Source organism: Echiichthys vipera, assembly GCF_963691815.1.
Source record: "Echiichthys vipera genome assembly, chromosome: 3".
NCBI classification, from domain to species: Eukaryota; Metazoa; Chordata; class Actinopteri; order Perciformes; family Trachinidae; genus Echiichthys; species Echiichthys vipera.
Genome location: NC_139828.1, coordinates 12,728,583 through 12,748,751, shown reverse-complemented (window position 1 = coordinate 12,748,751; position 20,169 = coordinate 12,728,583). Strand labels below are relative to the sequence as shown.

Here is a 20,169-nt window from a genome sequence, read left to right as displayed (position 1 = left end):
GAATCTGCCTCTAAATGTGTATTAGCAGCAGTGACATTTTCAAACTTTAAGTCATCTATCCACAGCTCATCCTCTGCTTATGCTGCTTTCTCTTTGTGGTGGGGTCATCACAGTCGGTGTGTTGCTTACCTTTCGCCAAAGTTTCTCAGCGTCTTAAATACCTCAGTGTTTTATTCTGGTTCTCCTTCACTTTTATGATCATCTTTTTCAAGGAGCCTGTGAATGTTCTCATTTGTCCAGGTTATCGTTATCCCCAAAGCAATTTCAGTCAAAAGCAACGGGACTTGGTCATTTGTCTTTTTCAAGTACTACAAGACATGTTACAAGTCATATTTTCAGGATGTGATGAGTTTAATTTACAAGAAATTTTATATTACAAAGAAAATATTGTAATGTCCATTTAAAAAGACAATTGTTGCGCAGTGATATGCTTGGAAGATACAGGTGCATTTGAATAAAAATGTTTGTTTCAGTTGTAAATATAGGCATGTACAATTGTATTTGATTATATCAGTATCTATCAAAAGCCACTTAGTCACATCACAGCGAGCTTCATTTCTTATGGAATTTATTCTTCTTTTTGTTCCTCTTGCCAGCTCCTTGAGCTGCTTTCTCCGTCACAATGTGCTGGTACTTCTTTTTGTTGTTCCTGGTAAGATATGAGAACAAAGTACATGTTGTATGTCTGCAGTAATGAAATACATCTACACTCCCGACAAACTTTGACCAGATTGTCACAAAGTAAAACAATGCACCCGCACATCTTATTCAGCACAACATTATGCAGGGTTACACATTCTGCTGAGGTGTTTTTTCTCTCTCTGTAACCTACTGAAAACGTTGTAGTTTGTCATGGTTTCAAACTGTATTTTGACAATGGTTACACATATATAGATCCAGGGTTTGTTCAAACCATCAGGTCATTATAACAACTAGAGATCATGCAATGGTTGGGCCAGGGGTGTAAAGTGGGGAGAAACGATACAGGTGCAATGCAGTCATAAAGCCACATCCAGTAAAAGTGTTTGTCTTTTTTCATTACTTACTGTCTGAACTCTGCGTCAGATAGCAGCTCCTCCACCATAGTCCTCTTCCTGTCCTTCTTGGGAACACGAGAATGATAGAAGTCGACTGCACTGTCCATCACCGTACCGACCTGTATGACATACACCGAATGTTATTTTTCATATTACACTGAAATACACTAGCTTGATGTTGGTAATGACTATACATTATTCCTGTGAGTATTGCAGACTATATTAGGGGCTTGATACAGTATAATTCAGTTACTCATCTAAACTACAAACCCTTGAAGGGAACCGTTCAATTATGAATAAATTGACTCATTTTAACATGTCATGTTTCTTGAGAAAACAAATATGAACATTTCCTTGTTATTGAAGAGGCTGTTTGACGATCTGGTGACTCGTGTTTTTCTACTGACCTGAAAGTATTTGGGAAAGCCATCTCTGTCGTTCTTCTTGTAGAACCTCTTGGGATCTGTGGAGCCTCGCATCTTCAGGACTTGGAGGTCTCCTTTCAGCTCTTGAGAGAGCTCAGGGGCTTTCATGTTAAACCAACCATCCCCTGTTGATTTCTCCCTCTCCAACTGGGGAAAACGTGATTTAAATTATTTAAAAAAAACATTTATGCCCAGAATTTTAATAAAACTGCTGTTAAAATGTATTTATGACTACAAGTTAATGTTTTCATGTGATTTGGGGCAGAACACGCAGAAAGTCATATCATGTAATAAAAGTCAGTTTGTATTGTCATGAAGTCATGGTATTGTATTTTGTAAAGAGCAAAATCACAATAGAAGTAATAGTATGTCAAAAAGTCATGGTATTGTCATAAAAAGTTGCATTTTAGCATTTCATAAAAAGTCACAAAAGTTCTAGTGTAGTATGTTAAAAATATAAAAGTATGTCATTAAAAAGCCATAGTATAGTAGTACAGCACCCATACCCACTATCTCCTTAGTGAATTCACAGCTCGTTGCTGCCACCTACTGACATGGATCACATGCTCGGAAGCCAGTTTTGGGTGTTCAAAGTTAAATTTTATAACTTTAATCCCGCAAATGAAACATGATCCAAGTGATACAATTTTAACAGAGAATCTATAAACTAAAACAACTTTAAAACTTACTCTGTGTTTCAACTTCAAAGCCTGTTTGGATTCACTGTATGGAGGCACTGCGTCCTTCTTTTCAAAGTCTGGTCCCATCACGCTCTTTTTCATCACCTGTGGACACCAAGAAAAACTGCAACACTGCAAAGCACCGAACTTTAACACTCAAATACTTGTATATAAAAGGCCAAAGTCAAACAGACCTGGAGAGAGACCGTGAATAACACCATCTCAGGTGTGATTGGATTGACTCAGCCTTGCATAACTATAAAGTTCATTACTCATTCTGCGTCACAGATCACCTTCACAAGGGAAAAAATCAATCACTTATTTACCTCATCTTGGATCTTCTTTTCCTTTAGTTTTTGCAGCGAACTGGAGACAGGTTTTGATTTGCTGCCATCAAAATTGATGTATAAACCCCCGAGCTCCTTCACTCTGATGCCAGGGTCAATACGGCTGGACAACTCTTTCCTGAAACAAATTGGCACAGAGAAAATCCCTCAGGATGTGTCTCATCTCACCTCTGCACACAGTTATAATGATAAAATATATAATAATGAATCTGGCTGTACTATTTTTATATGTTCAGTTGATGTCTGGTGAAATATACTTAAAGTAAAGAGACACTAACACATTGTTGTTTTGGTGGGGGTTTTTGTTAGACACTATAATATAAAAAAAATAGAAAAACACCAGCCCTATCCTTTGTTTCTTACTGTAGAGCCGGCTTTATTACAGACTTGTTTGTCAAGATTTGTGTCTTTTGTTGGGTCAAATGGAAAGTATTGAGACTGACAATGGGTTTGCTCTTTTAAGTGAAAAGGTTTGACATTTTGGTAAATATGCTTATTGTGTTTTCCCACTAAGAGAACGACACCACTCCCTCTAACCTGCCCTTTAAATGAGACTTGTTTTATCAGGGAATAAATACTGTAAATAGAGGGACACCAGCATCTTTAAGGCTCAACAGTTAACTTATTAAATAATTAATAGTTTGGTCTGAATTTATTTGCTCTGGCAGATAAATCTAGCCTCTCTCATTCAGACAGTTACCCAGCAGCTTGAGATCGTATGGACCAATCACAACTGTTAATCTCATGTTGGGCAGGTTTAAATCGATGACTGACAGTGTCAGCGTCCAGTCTGCAGGTCAGTTCAGCGCAGTTTTTCAGATTCACAAAACTCTGATCAAACTAGGCAGCACTGATCAAATACAGCTCGATATTCTATTAATTTACTGCCTACTTTTATTGCTGTTTAGCTGTAATTTGAGAAACTTGTGACTTGCCATCGTGATGGGGGCTCCTGGAAAGTGCAGCGGCCTGCAGCAAAAATGTGCAACTTGTACTAGGGGGGTCAAAGAACGCAACAGGACGTCACACAAAAAGGGCCATTTAAGTGACTTTCCCACCGCAGCACAACCCTGCGGCGAATCGCCGGGGGTGCCTGAGGCTGTTTGAATGCGGCCTAAGGCGGTATCCTCATTTAGGACACTCATGGCCTGAGGGTAAAAGCTCCTCCTGACCAACCTCAACAGCTGTGACGCTGTGGTTTGATATTTAATAATTATCTTGGCTATAGTATTGCAATGCCTGGTGTAAATACCCTTTAGGCAGGGTACGGCACGTCTATTGTATGTTTAGTTCGAATGAAGCACTCTTTGCTGTCTTTGCTGCTTTGCTGGTGGTCTTTATGCTAAGCTAGCTAAGTAAAGGGGCCACTGGCTGTAGATTCATATTTAGCATAAAGAGGGGTTTCAATCTACTCTAACTCAGCACGAAAGCAAATAAGTGTATTTCTCAAAATGTCAAACATTTGTTTTAAAAAGGACCGGTGTGTAGGATTTAGTGGCAGTGCAGAGTTTAAGATCGCAACCAAGTAAATACCCCTCCCTTCCTTCTGCCCTCCCTTTCCAAACTTGTTGTAGACCCTATGGTGGCCTTCAAGCACAGTAAAAGTGTGAAACGCCCTCTCTACCGATAGTGTTCCACTATATTATTTACCAGTTCTGTCAATAAATGGCCCTAAATCCTACACACTGCTCCTTTAATGGCGTTTATAAACAGTAAAAAAAAAAATACATGTGTACATGTGTGTATTCCTAAGTGACTGAACCAAACTGAGGCTGCCACCTTTCATATACTTACACCTGAGGATTTCTACCCGAGAAGAGGTATTCTGCATCTTCATCGTCTTCATCATCCCCCTCCTCATCCACAAACTCCTCATCTTGCTCCTGCTCAACTCCCTCTTCCTTTGTGGCTTCCTCCTCTTCCTCTGTTGGCCTTTCCTTGTAGTACTGCTCATCAGCCTCCTGTCCCGGCCGTGTGTCGATCATAAACAGTCCATCAACTGATGAAGCTGCTGCTTCACACTCCTGGGAAGGACCTGCTCTCTCCTCTGCCCGGGACCCCGAATCCTCCTCTCCAGAAACTTCCCTCTCTTCAGCCTCCTCCTCCTCATCTTCATCATCACTGCTGTCCAGCAGGCTGATTATCTTTGTCTTCTGGACAATGACGTCTTTAGGTTGCTGTTCTGAGTCAGAGTCCACTGTGATATTGTTCTGCTGGCTGGATGTCACCTGAATGGACTCCGCTTGGACCTCACTAGAGTCAACCACCTGCTGAGCGTCTCCATGCAAAGCGCTGACTTCCATTTTCTCCTCCTCACTGGGCCTGGTTTCCACAACAGCTTCCTCATCCACAGCTTCATCTCCCTGTGATGTGTGGGCGTCCGTATCAGCTACTTCCATCCCTTCATCCTTCTCTTCAGTCTCCTCTTGGATCTCAGAAGCACTCTCACATACCGTTACCGTAACTGATTGGGAAGGCTTTACCGGCTCTGGTGGGGGGATTGTTTCCTGTATCGTTTCCATCTCTGACATGTCCCCGTCCTCATTTTCAGCGCATGGCTCCTCCTGCTGGTGCCTGACAGTCACTGCAGGCTTACTAACGGCTTCCTCAGCATTACCGGGGCTGTCTGTAACCAGGGGAGACCCATGGGAGGAGCCTTCTTCTGAAATGGCAATGGCTTCCTTCTCCACACTCATTGCATCTGCCTCATTTGATGTGAGATCGGTACTTTTCACACCATCTTTCTCTTTTTCTTCCAATGCTGGGCTCTCATCTTCCTCTAGCAGTGTGCAGTCTGCGTCCTCAACAATCACTGTATTTTCTAACATAGACTCATTTAAAGAAGTCTCCTCCTTAGCTGGCTCACTAGCCCTTTCAAGAACAATAGTTAAGTCCTTCATTGAGCTCCTGGTGACCCGAACGCCTCGGCTGCTGCTCCCTGAGCCCGTGCGGCTGCTGCAGGGAGTCCCTCTGCTTCGTGTCGAGGAGGGACTGCCTATAGGACAGTGCACAATGTCGGTCAGCTCAGCGTCAGAGTCCACGGCTTTGGGACCTGTTGATTCTGTCTTTCCTCGTCTACGGGTCATCATACTGTAAGTGGGCCCGGACTCGTGCCCGTCAGAGTCACAAGACAGGGGCTCACAGAAATCTACAGTAGCTGCTGCCTTCCCTCGTGCTGCCTGGCTCCTTCGAGCAGGGGACTGAGAGCCTTCAGAGGCTTCATCCAGGTGGATGGGGATGGGACATGTTTGCCTTCTGATTCTCGTAGCTCTGCGAGCGGTGGACTTGGAAGCATCAGCTCCTGAGACACTGGACACGTAGCTGTCAGCATCTGAGAGCTCTGAGTCCTCAGGTTGTTGTTTGGCGAATGATCTGATACGAGCACTTTTTCTCTGACTTCTGGTGGCTCTCTGGGAGTCTGATACCACGGAGCTGCAGGACTCCGCCTCCAGCACCAAGTCGACATTGACGTCTGAGTCAGAGCTTTTAGGAATCGTCTTCCTCCTTGTGCTCCGGCGGCTACTTTTGGATGCAGATGCTACAGAGCAGCAGGATTCCACTTCAGATATCTCATCTTCCTGACTTACTGTGGTGGGCTGTTGCCCCCTCCGCCTGGTGCGGGTCACTGGTAGTTCGATAACAGACGCCACAGAGGAGCAGGACTCTACGTCCGACGCGTCCGCTTCGTGGATGGAGCCCACAGGTGTGCATGGCTGCTCTGGACTGTGGAGTCTGGAAGCTCTGCTGCATCTTTTCAGTGCGGAGGCAGGTGGAGATGCAGAAGGTCCTCCCTCACTTTTTTCAAGCTGGCTTCTGGTCTCCGCACAGGCGTGCTGGGTAGGGCTCTCTTCTTGTTTAGCAGTGCTCCTGGTTCTTCGACTAGGAGTGGCCTATGAGTCAGAAATAAGACAGTTATTAGTACAACTGGTTCTACGGCAACCTTGATCCCAAAAGATAAGTCTTATTGTCAAAGAACCACAGAAAAAAAGGACCAACATGTGTACATCACTTAAGTTTTTCTGACTTCCACAGCCCCTTCCTTTTTGCTAGAGACATTCATATCTCAAACTTGAGCCCAAAAAATAAATATTTACTTTTCATTATTTCAAACATTACTCAAACAGGAGTAAGTAATCATGTATTTGTTGGGAACTACCATCAGCTGCGGATTAATATACATTTGATGCTCTGGGCCCAGTATTTCAAAATTTGTAATCTGGATCAGAATAATCCGGATAATGAAATCCTCCTTTTCTCAGTCATGGATCACGGTGATCCTGCTGACTTTATCTGAGTATTTCAAAACACAGGCAGGTCGGATCACTGTGATCCCTACCTGGCCGGATACGGATTTCCCAATCTCAAGTCTCCGCCTCCGGGATCTGAAACATGGTGGACTACTTCATGAAAGGAGTAGCAGAGAGCCGACTTTCACGTCAAAAGTGTAAGTTAACCGTCGTCTATTGTGTAGCGGTTTTAATACCATACGAACGGCAACCAACACATCATGCAAGCCAACTATTTGAATTGTCACCTTATTAAAAGCCGGCCGTGGCGATCTCTAATTGAGACGCGGCCGTGCTAACGGGAGCTAACGCGGCTCCATTGACTTGTGTGTTAAGCAGCTAGCGGGCTATCATTAGCGGCTATCATTAGCGTCACGTCATTTGCAACACGGCAGATTTACAGTATAAGCAGGCTGCATTGTGTACAGACCTGCTCAGTGCTTAGAAAACACAACGCAACACAGTTTGAGTATTAACTACAAGGTTTGTTCAGAAGGTTCAGAATGCTACAGTAGCCTAATGCTGGTGATGATATCATGTTTTTGTGTAGGCTACATAAACACAATTTGGGATTGTGGATTAAGATACTCATACACCTTCTACCTTCAGAGTCCACTCACAGCCATGGACCACTCAGCTACAACAGGGTGAGTGCTGGAAATCCTTGAAAATGCTTTAATTGTATTGATACATTTAAGGCCTTTAAGTAATTGGAGTTTGAATAAAGTGCTTGAAACTGCTTAAATTTGTAATGGCATTACTTTCATGGTATTGGTCAGTGACACAATTAGAAACATTTCTTCATCCTAATTCCTCTCCAACATTGGTGAGAGCTTGTTTTTTTTTGCATTTCACTACACTGTTTTTAAACCTTGGTTTTAGCGTTGCATGTGACCAATAAACTTATCTATCTACCACATCAGGCACGGGGGCCAGAGCCAGCGCCAGCGCCAGAGCGACGGCGACGGAAGAGGCATGCCGGGGATGAGGAAGCCTATGAGAGGCTCCTCAAAATGGAGACCGAAAGGGCAGTCAAACAGACTGAACTGGCCAAACGGCAAATTAAGCTGACGCTGCTTCAGCAAAAAGAGACAGAGTTAACAATCAAGCTGTTGGAGAAACAGCTTGACATTTGAAATGGCATGGTCCTTAGTGGTCACATTATTTTTTTGTTGGAATAAAACTTTGTTTGGACCCTGCATTCCTTTGTCTCTCTGTTTTGGTACATGCAAGTTACAATGTTTGGTGAACTAGAATTTGAGAAATAATTGTAATTATATTTACAGCAGTTTTACAGTGTGGTCAAAAATTTTACTATGCTTTACATTTTTTGATATTAAATTACTTGTTAGAAGTACAACACTAACACTTAAGTGTAACAAACATCTTGAGTAACAATATCTAGGAGAAGTATGCGCTGAGAGTTTGTCAATCCAAGTCAAATCCACCTCTGAGGTGGGATTCAAATGATCCTGAAATTTTGGTATCAAGTTGATCCAGATATCTGACTTAACTTTTGAAATACCCAAATCAGCCTTTTATCTGGATTCAGGGGAGGATTGGATTACCAGAGCTGAAACCCTGATCTTCAGGATCAGGATTCTCCTGATCTGTGTTGAAATACCCAGTTTTCAGATCAGATCTAGATTTAATCCAATCCGACCAGGATAATCCTGTCAGATCACGTTTGAAATACTGGGCCCTGGTGATTAGAGGTTGACCGATTAATCACCACCGATAGGACGTTTTACCAGCTATAGGAATTGGCGGGACTTGGCTCTGACGGTGGCCAATGGCTGCAGTATTTTTCCACAGCGCCATATACCGCTTCCTCCCTTCTCTAAAATTCAAGTGTTTTCAAGAATTTCCAGCACCTGTACTGAGAATCCATGTAAAAGTAGAGATGCAGCATCGGATCGGATATCGGCTCTGATCTCGACTTATCAGCTGGATCGGATGTCGAATGAAGGCGACCGATCCTGTCACTTCTTTTTTATGAATATCATACACGGCATGAAGTTACAGCGATCTTGCCACGTCAATTCAATGTTTGCAACACCAGTTAGGGTTTTATATTTTAAAATATCTGTATGCAGGGCATTATGCAGCAAAAATAAACGAGTAACACTTCCATGTAATGTTCACTTTATTATTTGTTAATAAATAGTCTTGAGAACATTGATATCTGTTAATTTGTTACCTCTCTTTAACAAGGGTAAATGTTTATGTCGAGCCTGATGTCTTAACTGACATGGTGAGGTATACGGTTCATTCATCCAACAGGAGGATCGGATCGGATCGGTATCGGTCGATAAGCTCAGCCCATGTATCAGATTGGGGAAAAAAAGGATCGGTGCGTCTCTATTTGAAACCGCTCTGGTAGCCAGTGTAAGGCCATCAGAAGGGCAGTGATGTCTCTTAATTGTAAGTTAAAATAAGATAAAACTGTATTAATCCTCAGGGAAAGTGCTGAGCAGCAGAGGTCAAAATAAAAGCTGGAAACGTGCTGATAAAGAGTGCAAATATACACAAGACTAAGACATCCTAACAGAAGAAAAAGTTATTTTTTTAAACCTAAATAACAGTAAAGACAACAGGCGTTTGACTGTTGCATCCATAAGTTAACAGGTCGTTAAGTGTGTACGGGGCCGTCTGATCGACCCCATTATTGTGTGTTTTCTTCACTTGTGTAAAAACATCGACACGTTTACAAACTGAGAGGAGAGACGGTGTCCACGTGAAGTCTGCGCAGCTGCAGACACACACGTGCTGCTGGGCTCCCCTCGCTCCCGATTAAAAACACGGACATGAACACCTCCGGACATTTACGGGTTCAAACATCATTTCCTTCATACGGACCTGGACATCGGAGGACTGCTCTGGGCTTGTTTTAGATGCGGAGTACACGCGCACTCCTCTCCTGGTGGCCACCATCTTCAACGCTGCTGGCTCCTCTCACTTCCGGTGTTAAGGCAAGACTCGACTAATCGACACACGGAAATACGATTCAGGCCGAGCAGACGATCGCTGTGCACGACTAAACATATTTAAGTCTCAATAAATAAATACAGGGATAAAAAAACAGAAAACAAATAAATAAATTTATAAACTAATAAATAAATAAAGGCAGGAATAAATAGATAAGTGCATAGATAAATAAATGAATAAATAAATAAACATAACTTAGGTCTTAATAAATAAATGCATAAACAGATAATTACAGAAATAAACATAACTTAAGTCTCAATAAATGAATAAAGGGATAAAAACAGAAACAAAAATGTATAAATAAATGAATTAATAATTAAATAAATGATTTATAAATAGATAAATAATTACAGAGATAAATAAATGCAGGAATAAATCTAATTAATAAATAAATAATTTATAACTAGATACATAATTAAATAAATGCATACATAATAATTACAGAAATAAATAAATATATTACTAAATGGGACCTCCTACCTCATTAACATATGGACACAAAAATAAATAAATGTAGGTGAACAAAAATATAGAAATAAATGTATAGCATTTATTTATTATTTTATTTAAACATGTATCTATGCATGTATTCATATATTTACTCTTGAATTCATTTGTACATTAATTCATGCATTATGTATGCATTCCTGTATTTATTTATACATATATTTACTGAGACGTAAGTTATGTTTAGTCCTCCATAGGTCGCAGAGCTGTGATGCAAATCATGGTGGTGGTTGAAAAAAGAGAATACTTTTTACAAGAATTTAAAGAGATGCATTAAGAAAAAGCACAAATTGTTAGAAATATCTGAAAACAAAAGTGCTCAATGTAGAAAAGTGTCTAATTTGAGTGTTGTATTAACATATACAACACTCACAATGTAGCAGCGGCAGTAGCTCAGTCCATAGGTGACTTGTCTGGGAACTGTAGGGTCGCTGGTTCAAGTCCCTGTGTGGACCATGTATGGAGTGTAGACTGGTGGCTGGAGAGGTGCCAGTTCATCTCCGGGGCACTGCAGCGGCGCTGTTGAGCAAGGCACCGAACCCCCAACTGCTTGGGGCGCTGGTCACTGGCAACCCCCTTGCTCTAACATCTCTCCTTAATTGCATGTATATAGGTCCTGTTTGTGCATGTGTGTATTTCGGGCCTGTGTGTGTAACATGATCAATAATAAGAGTGAAAAAATTCAATTTCCCCGTTGCGGGATCAATAAAGTAATTCTTCTTCTTCATATACTGCCTTTTAATGTAACAGTTGCTTCAGGTGGAGTTCATTTTAACAGTTTTAATCTGTATCACTGCATCATATTTTAAAAAGATGATTATTTGCTTATAAAATCATTGTTGGTAAAATAACAAGAAACAATACTGTCAAATAAACGTAGTGGAGTACATAGAGTAACCCAAAAACTTACAGCACATTGCAGACAATACACTCAACTGTGAAACATAATTCACAATAAATGCAAATAAGCAGCCGGGAGCTTTAGATGGAAATACACAGGACTATTTTAATCAGTTTTGGTTGAGAGAACATCAAACATTCTGCAACAGGAAATCCCTCAGCAGTTTGTCATTTTACCCAAATCCGAGAGAAGCTCAGCACACCTCGTTTAAAAGCCTGTGGGAAAGAGTTGCTCTTCTTCATAACTTTAGCAAATACAATAATAACCACTTTTTCCTATTTCTCCGCAGCACCAAAATCTTGATTACATAATCTAACATTCATTCTTGTCCAGGCTTATCACATCTTATAAATACTTTACACAAGACAGTACAAAACTGTTTCATAATTTTAATAAAGCCAATTCATGATATACAGATATAGTATGTTTACAGTACAACAGGTAATTTGCCCTCGTGAGATTAACTGGATCCTGTCTAAAAAAAAAATAAAATAAAACATCGATGATTCTTAAAAAAGAACTGCCCCCTCAGACTTAATATATCTATCACCTCCTTGGAGTTGCTTGTGCTTTAACAACTATAGACAGAGGACATAAGCCTGCTAAGCATGTTAATCTCAAAATATTGCTGCTCTCTAAATCCTCTAATTAATCTCATGAGCAGAGTGGGTAAACATTTCCATGCGTGGTCAAAAACAGCACGTTTAAAAAAACAAATGCATGATAAAATAAAGCTTTGTACACTCAACAGTTGTCTGCTTTACAGGTCAAAGTCGATCAGCATCATAAAATAAACATCTCATTTGTAGTTTGATTTGAATTAGCACATCATTTTTCTCAACCGAGGAATGCAAATGTTGTTATATACAGCAGGAAGAACCCAATTGCATGAATCAAATCACTGTTCTGATTATTTTTTCCATTTACCCTTTTAAAATGTTTCGAATTATTCTGTATCTGTTTAATAAAAAACAAAAAAGGCAACAAATCTCTACCTTTTGCTTCATCTACTTGTAATCTTTTCGTTCAGACTGATTAATGTAAAGCTTGATTTTCAACCAACACAGTGGAGACGAAGCAGGTATGAGGAGAGGAGGAGGAAATGGTGAGAGGCACTTCAAGTCTGAGCAAAGTTAAGGAACCCTCACCCTCACCGTAGATCAAAGTTTAGCAACCATCATTATAGCTGCGTTGATAAACGGCTGATCTGTCAATGTACGGGTCATCTGTGAAACTCACTTTCACAATATTTTCTCTCAAAACTGACACTGGAGTCGATCTTGCATGTTACATCTCCTATTTTTGATCTCACTGAGATGAGGGCCATGAATACCTGCATCAGTTAAACTGAAGAAATCCTACGGGATCGAGATGCAAAACCTTATCTGTAAGATGACTTCAAGACTCGTGGTGAATGGCAGCGTCCATCAATCAGAACTGTAACTTTGCATTTTGTGTGTGTGTCAATGAATAAGGAGGAAAATGGCTTCATCCATGCATCTTCTTCACTAGTGGGTTGTGCTAGGGGATCGCCTTCCTCGCACTGACAAGGTAGCCCTTTGCTTTGATAATGCCCCTGCTTTTAACAATAATAGAGTAGCGCAGGACCCACTCCAGCCTCCAGTCAGCGATGTTCAGGTCCTGGGTTCCCTCCTGCACCGCCTCCTGGAACGTGGCTGCTGACATCAGCTCTGTGGATGGAAACACGAAGCCAAGAGAGGAGACTTTTTAAAACTACAGTTTCAACCTTAAGTTTTGCATTTTAATATGTTAATATTTGTTTACTTTTTGCTTTTATTGCATTATACAATGACTTACAGTTTGGCAAAGAAAATGAACATAAATGAAACCGTCAATAGTGCATTTGTTAGGGACTATTTTCAGTTCAGCATTAATCTTTACTCGGTGTTGTAGTGACTATTTATTGCAGCAGGACTGAACTCAAAATAAACTTTAGCTCCCATGTTCACGATAATTAAGAAACATGTCCCCCAGTGAAACGGCTCGCATGTGTGTCAAATGACTTCTTGGCAACAATGGAATTCTATGACAGAGAAGACTTAAATAATTTGTGATATTGGGATCAATTCACTGTTGATTTGAGTCTTTTGATGGGATTTGTTTGCAATAAGAAAACTATGGAATATCACTTAACCTCTAATGTTTAAGCATTTGAGCTTCTTTTTTTTTACCTAGCATGTAGAAACATCATTATAAACCAACCAATCTGACTGAAAGAGAGAAAGTGAATTTCACCTTTGGGATCATTGTGTGTGAGCAGCTGGATGTCAAACTCTTTAGCGAAGGCGGTCAGGTCGGGAGGCATCACACAGCAGGAGGCCAGGTTGACCTGGTTACTGCTGGGCTTCACCTGGTACAAGAGAAGGTGCGTGGTCAATGACTTTATTTTGTTCAACACAGGAAACGGTGGAGGTGGATGATATGGCCAAAATCTTCTATCCTGAAAGCGATCATTTCATTTCTTGATAACGATATATACATTACTATAACATGTTTTCTGGTAATTTAATCAAAAATAGATATGAAAGGAACAGACAACCCAAAAACATAATGACCTTCAGCCACAGCTCTCGCAGAGGCATTTAATAATCCTGTAGCCATTTTGCATTGATTAATGATCTATACTTTAACCTATAACACAGTTCTTTTAAATGTAGTACTTCTGGACAAAAATAGTACAGATTGAATAATAACGCGCCAGCTTATGGAACTTTTACTGCACACAAGACTAAAACCATTAAATCAGACAGGTGTCAGGCTTCTGCTCCAGTCTTGCAAAGGCTGCTGTAAGTTGTAAAAGCCACCAGATGTCACTGTGTTTGCTGCGTTTTAATTAGGTGAAGCTTCAAATCTGTTCTTCCCATAAATAAAAAGAAAACCTTAAAGCTTCATTAGGCGTCATTTGCCCTTCACTAAATAAATGTTGTGGCTAAAAACTGTGGTTTTGACTCACACAGATGTGATACAGAATTTAACTTTGCTGCAACTCCACTTTTCTTTTCTTCTTAATTTCCGTTCATAATAGAAATTGCACAAAGTAATGCTCGCTTTCCCACATTTGGTCAACATTGTTGGGACTTTCAATGGGTAAAAACAATCAAGGGTTCCTTGCTTACATGGAGGGTGAGCGGTACATTAATAAAAACGTGCGGTATCTGCCCAGTTTAAAAATCAAGACATGTTATGGTTCACATATACAAGATAGAAGATCCCCACTCACCTGAGCCCAGTTGTAGAGCTGTTCAAGCATATCTTTGTCCAGGTCAGAGGTGCCAATGGCGGCAATCCGCTGGCTCCTGACCAGGGCCTCCAGCTCCTCCCAAGCTGGCTGAAGGTGAGCCAAACTTTGGCTGTCACACTCCAGGGGCCAAGTTGGCGCTATGATGACGGAGTCGAGCTGGGACACTGCCAGTGCCTGGCAGACTAGGGATGAGAGACAGACGAGTAGAGTTCAGTTTCATATCAATTGTGTGTAATCTTTAAGGCGGGTGAAAGTTGAGCTGAAGAGATTCAGAGCTCACCCATCTCCACTGCATCTCTGATAGAGGATTGAATCGACTCGCACAGGAACAGCTTGACTGTGAAAACAAGCAGCAATAAACATGTCAACATACTGCAGTTGTTTTGTAGCATCTGTTAAGTCTAAATAAATGGTTCTTATTATTACTTAAGTACTACTATTTAATAGTTGTTTAACTATTTCTCAGTTTTTCATTCGTGCCAGTCATCAATTGGAGAGGCTTCGCTCAATGGGTCAGCCATCAAATCAGGGATTTTCTTTACAAATGACTTGATCAGTGGTCCTTCACGTACATGAGGCACATAAATGGAAACTTTTGACTATAAAACAGCTTCCCTCCCTAAGATCAGGTTATTTAGAAGAAACCAGGTTGAAGCAGGGAATTGGAACCAGGTAACTTCCTGTGCTGACACGCAGCCGGTGCCCTGTCACATTCCACTGAGATACTCATGTTGACTACAAAACCGGTGCTGACCTGAAACCCTCAGTTCCTCCCTCTCTTCGGGCGTAATAGCATCTGTTGCCTGGGGAATGGAGCAGTCCAGTGTGTCCGGGAAGTCCTATATGACAAGAAAAGCACTTCATTTAGCGACTGTGTAAAGCGTTTTGTGACTAACGTCCTTTTCAGACATGAAACACGTAACATGGTCGGCTTCATCCATCTTTTAAAACATTGGCTCTTGCTCATTATACATATGACACAGAGCAGACAGGAACCATACGGGGACGACACAATGCTGACGTGATATTTGGCATCTGATATGCAAGAAAGAACAATGGCACAGTTGTAGGGGTAAAATGTCACATTATGTCACAGGCTGCATCCCCTGATTGATTTTGAAAGTCCGAATTTAAAAAGTTCCCTTTGGTGATTTCTTGTAAATTAACAAAAGTATATAAGAACTGAGGTCTAACAAATGTGATGAATGCATTTCCTTCCTCAGAAAACATATGCAAAGCTGATTTATTTATATCCGTGTTTGTTTGTTTATATGCTTTAAGCAAAATAAATTGCTTATCGTCACACTGTTAAAATAATCACCTGTCATTTTGTGTCAAAATTGTTATTTGCCAAAATCATCTCCTCATAAATCCGGCCACCTATGGTAAAGTCGCCTACATCCTCATTTGATCAGATCATGTGATTTTACCCCTTTAAGATAATGGCCCATGTCAAGTGTGCTTCACTTTGGGTGAAGTTTTTTGCGATTTCTGAAAAACTTGTTTATTTTAACAGGGTGACGTTATGTTAGATGCTAGTGTAGGCTGTGTCCATGCAGACAGGCAGACTGCCCAGGAGGGTCTATTTTATTGTGATTAGATTATTATACTTATAAAAAAATCAATTTAAAAGGGAATAAGTCTATGACTTCCATATTTAGTACACGTGAGACCCAACAACGCTCCTTAGCTGTGATATAATCACAACATACCACAGCCATTCATCGGCTAATTATTAACAAAACAGGGTGTGAACTTTTTAAAAGTGTTGATCAACAATGATGCTACACAGCATTACAAAGCTTTTATCTTTTTCTACCAGATAATACGCACCACAACACAACCTGAAGAGAACTCATGAGTCAACATCCCATTCTTGAAATGTCCCTGCAGGAGATGTGTCTAATACGCTTTGTGTTTGCTAATATTTAAGAACCCTTAGTTCAACTCTTTCCAACCTCCCCCATCCCCATTTGAGTCTAGTGGGCGTGGCAATTAAAAGCTGAAGCAGATTAGCTGAGCCTAGCGAAACAGTGTGTTCAGCAGGAATGGTGGTTGACTACGTTGGATCCTGCAGCCTTTTTCAATCTCCATTTCAGTCTTTTCAGGACATCTGAGTTTGATGAAAACAGATGATCCTATGACTACGGCATTCTGGAAATCCGATCACAATAAATGGACGACACCCCCCGAGCAAAGTTTCTGTGCCCCCACCCTCCACCCCTGCAGACAGACACACATTTGGAATGGCGCCTTTGGCAGCCAGCACTGCATGAACATTCATCATGACAGCTTCTTTTCAGTAAGCCTAGAGGAATCCTTTGATGTCCAACACTACAGCTATTTTATTTTCCCAAGCACTGGAATCCTACTGCCCGACAGGGTAGCAGCACGTTACTGTGCAACTCATTCACACACTGCTGGTCTCACCATAACTGACCGTTAAGGGCAAATACTATTTATTATGTTCCAGAGTCAATAAAAACATGCTGAAAAGCACTACATGTAAACATAAAGAAAACAAAAGTGTCCCTCACCTTAGATGGCTGTTTTGTTGCAGAAAACCAGTCGCTCAGTGAGGCTTGGATGCAGTCTTGAAGCTGAAATTTCAAACAGAAAAACAGCTTTAAATTGACATCTGTGAAACATGCATATTTGTCACGTTTGCATTTCATAATGTGCCACATATTTTCAATGGAAAATGTCTGAACTGCAGACAGACAGGCCAGTCTAGTACCCGCACTCTTTCACTACAAAGCCACGCTGTTGTAACACATGAAGAATGTGACTTGGCATCGTCTTTCTGAAATAAGCAGGGACGTCCCTGAAAAAGACATTGCTTGGATAGCAGCCTGTCATGCTCCAACACCTGTAGGTATCTTTCAGAATTAATGGTGCCTTCACAGATGTGCAAGTTACCCATGATGCCATGGGCACTAACACACCGCCTTACCATCCCAGATGCTGGCTTTTAAACTTTGCGCTGATAACAATCTCGATGGTCCTTAACCTCTTTGGCACAGAGGACACAACGTCCATGATTCCCAAAAACAATTGGAAATGTGGACTCGTCAGACCACAGCACATTTTTTTACTTTGCGTCAGTCCATCTCAGACGAGCTCGTGCCCAGAGAATCTGGCTGCGCTTCAGTGTGTTGTTGATAAATGGCTTTGGCAGCGCATGGTAGAGTTTTAACTTGCACTTGTAGATGTAGTGACGAACTGTGTTAACTGACAGTGTGTTTAGAAGTGTTCCTGAGCCCGAGGGGTAATATCCTTTACAGAATGTTGGTTTCCCCCCGAGGGATCGGAGGTCACAGCCATTCAGTGTTGGTTTTCAGTCTTGCAGCTTGCAGGCAGAGATGTCTCCAGTTTTTTCTGAATACTAGGATGTTTTTGACTGTAGATGATGCAATCCCTAAATTTCTTGCAATTATACGTTGAGAAACGTTGTTCTTAAACCGTTGGACTATTTGCTTACACAAAGTCTTTAAATGTCAGACAGGCATCAAATTCAAAATGAGTGAATATTTGCAAAAAAAAGATTTGCATATAGATTTGTTTATTCGTGTTTACTTCTAAAAATAAGTTTATCAGTTTGAACATGAAACATCTTGTCTTTGTAGTGTATTCAATTGATGTTGAAAGGGATTTGCAAATCACTGTTTTTATTTACGTTTTACACAACATCCCGACGTCATGTGAATTGGAGTTGTATTTGAAGACATCAACTTAGGCTCCGGGAAATTATGATGAAATCTGTCACCTTTTTAACATGATATGGACTTAACTCGATTTTTCTATTCAGTAATCCTATCATCGAGGTTGTTTACATGTATTTATCTATTTTTTTTTTACTAATTTATCTTTGCTAATAATATGCTGCATTCATGTTAATGTACCTGTATATTTTCAGACAAAGATTATCAAGCAATCTGGGGGACCCCCTGCTGTAACTCTGAGAACCCCTGTTAAAGATATCTGAGTTATACCGTAACAACAAACTAACACTGTTTCAGTGGAGCACCTGTCTGCAAGTGATATCACGTGTTCACACAATGAGTTTTGTGTGAGCGGCCTACAACAATCATTCATCCCCTGGTTACTGTCCGTAAACAGTTCACCTCTGGCTGGATAATAAAGTGATTCTGATTACATAAGCAACAAGACCCACGCAAAGTTTAACATCTTATCTCAGCCCCGGCCCTGTTAACTTAGTTAACTTATGGACCTCGACAAGTACAATTTGAAACACTTTAAACTTTAAAACTCTCTTCATGGACTGCTTATATAACCCTACACCTGTTTTTTTTTTCTTTATTTAAACAATTCAGCTTATACAGAAAGTGTCAAACACTTTTTCACATTCAAAACTACAATTAATAAAAAAAATAAATTCAGCAAAGATCTCATATAGAATAAAAAACACTCAAATAAATAAACACTGTCATGTCAATACATAGATGTGTGTAATAATCTGTTATAATACATTTTATTAAATGCCAGGGGGTGTGTCAAATATATTCATAGGTGTCTACAAATGTTGCATTGTTGTTGTTTGTGACTTATGCTAGGGATTAACAAAGTGAACTGAATTAAAAAATGAGAAAAGGTTGGTTTGGAGGCTTAACATTTTAGCTTGTAAATAAAATATAAACAAAATAAAATGAAGAAAAATAAACTAAATATGTTATTATGGAAATACTAATATCCATAATAACATCTTTAAGGGAAAAGCAGTGACATTACATACAAAAACAGATGGTTTGAAGTTACATTTGCATGCACACACGTGTCTTATTATCAGTTAAAACACACACACACTGATGGGGTTAGCTAGTTAAATATTTAGCAGGTAGCGTTAGCCCACCAGAGGCTAAGCTAGTAAGCCAACATAACACAACTGACGTCAGAAATAAACTGCCGTAGTTTCCCGTTATCTTACCTCTTCGCTGGGGGACACCGGGCATTTCTTTTTCAGACGACTCCGGTTGACTAAATTCCCGGTGTGCAGTCTGAGAGTCTTAGCGTGGCTCAACAACATCGTCGCTTCACTGTTCATGTTGTGAGGGTCCATGTGGCTCTCGGTCAGCGAGCTAACTTGTTGCTAAGCAGCCGCAAATAAATAAAGTCTGTCAGCCGCTGCAGCTGAGACGGCGGGTTATAAAACAGCAGCACAGCCTCCACTACTGTTAGGAAACTATGTAGTCAGGATGACTTGCACTCAGTGTTGACTGACCTGCTGCTCCGGTTGCTTAGTGGCTGTTATGGAGGCAAGCCAGACGGGCACGCCCACACGGAGATGCCGGTGACGCGGTGAAAGCCCGGTCAGGAGTTCACGGAGTTAGTGGAGCTCCATCCATAACACGGAACTGGATCACGGAGTGGATTTATGTGTCGGATGCAGTTCCTCTTCTGACCGTTAGGTGGCGGTGTAGTCTTTCTTGTTGTTTCAACAGTAAAAACTGTATAACAAATTAAATACTTACATTAAAGTGCCTAACTTTGAATTTTCCAGAGTAAACCCTTACTTTAATGTGTTCAAAAAATGTAAGACTGTGCTCCCTAATATTTGTTTTGTGTGCATCAAAATCCTGCTAATGTCTGTATCAATCATGTCTCATCAATGCATGTTACTACTTCAGCTTCTTCCCTGGAGTTGTTTGTGCTTTGTCCTTTGTCGTCTCGCAGGTCTCTGCTGATCGTGGTGGTGCCTGCTGCCGTGGTCCTGCATGA

The 20,169-nt window shown here is 40.8% G+C and overlaps 2 protein-coding genes and 1 long non-coding RNA gene across 3 annotated transcripts; 1 reads left to right on the top strand and 2 right to left on the bottom strand.

The window, feature by feature from the left end:
- Window positions 1–321: 321 nt before the first annotated feature.
- Window positions 322–9,742, bottom strand: dnttip2 (deoxynucleotidyltransferase, terminal, interacting protein 2). Its single transcript, XM_083940212.1, has 7 exons — window positions 9,635–9,742; window positions 4,284–6,379; window positions 2,469–2,607; window positions 2,152–2,247; window positions 1,445–1,609; window positions 1,047–1,156; window positions 322–649 (listed from the first exon to the last, which is right to left on the bottom strand). The coding sequence occupies exons 1-7, from the start codon at window positions 9,707–9,709 to the stop codon at window positions 553–555; spliced, it is 2,778 nt and encodes a 925-aa protein (XP_083796338.1). The 5' UTR covers window positions 9,710–9,742; the 3' UTR covers window positions 322–552.
- Window positions 6,872–7,974, top strand: LOC310966474. Its single transcript, XR_014593841.1, has 3 exons — window positions 6,872–6,933; window positions 7,326–7,422; window positions 7,699–7,974. It is a non-coding gene; the product is annotated as an uncharacterized lncRNA (long non-coding RNA).
- A 1,813-nt stretch (window positions 9,743–11,555) lies between the features above and the next one.
- Window positions 11,556–19,660, bottom strand: gclm (glutamate-cysteine ligase, modifier subunit). Its single transcript, XM_083911312.1, has 7 exons — window positions 19,379–19,660; window positions 16,971–17,033; window positions 15,188–15,272; window positions 14,714–14,770; window positions 14,413–14,615; window positions 13,428–13,542; window positions 11,556–12,862 (listed from the first exon to the last, which is right to left on the bottom strand). The coding sequence occupies exons 1-7, from the start codon at window positions 19,508–19,510 to the stop codon at window positions 12,693–12,695; spliced, it is 825 nt and encodes a 274-aa protein (XP_083767438.1). The 5' UTR covers window positions 19,511–19,660; the 3' UTR covers window positions 11,556–12,692.
- Between the last annotated feature and the right edge of the window lie 509 nt (window positions 19,661–20,169).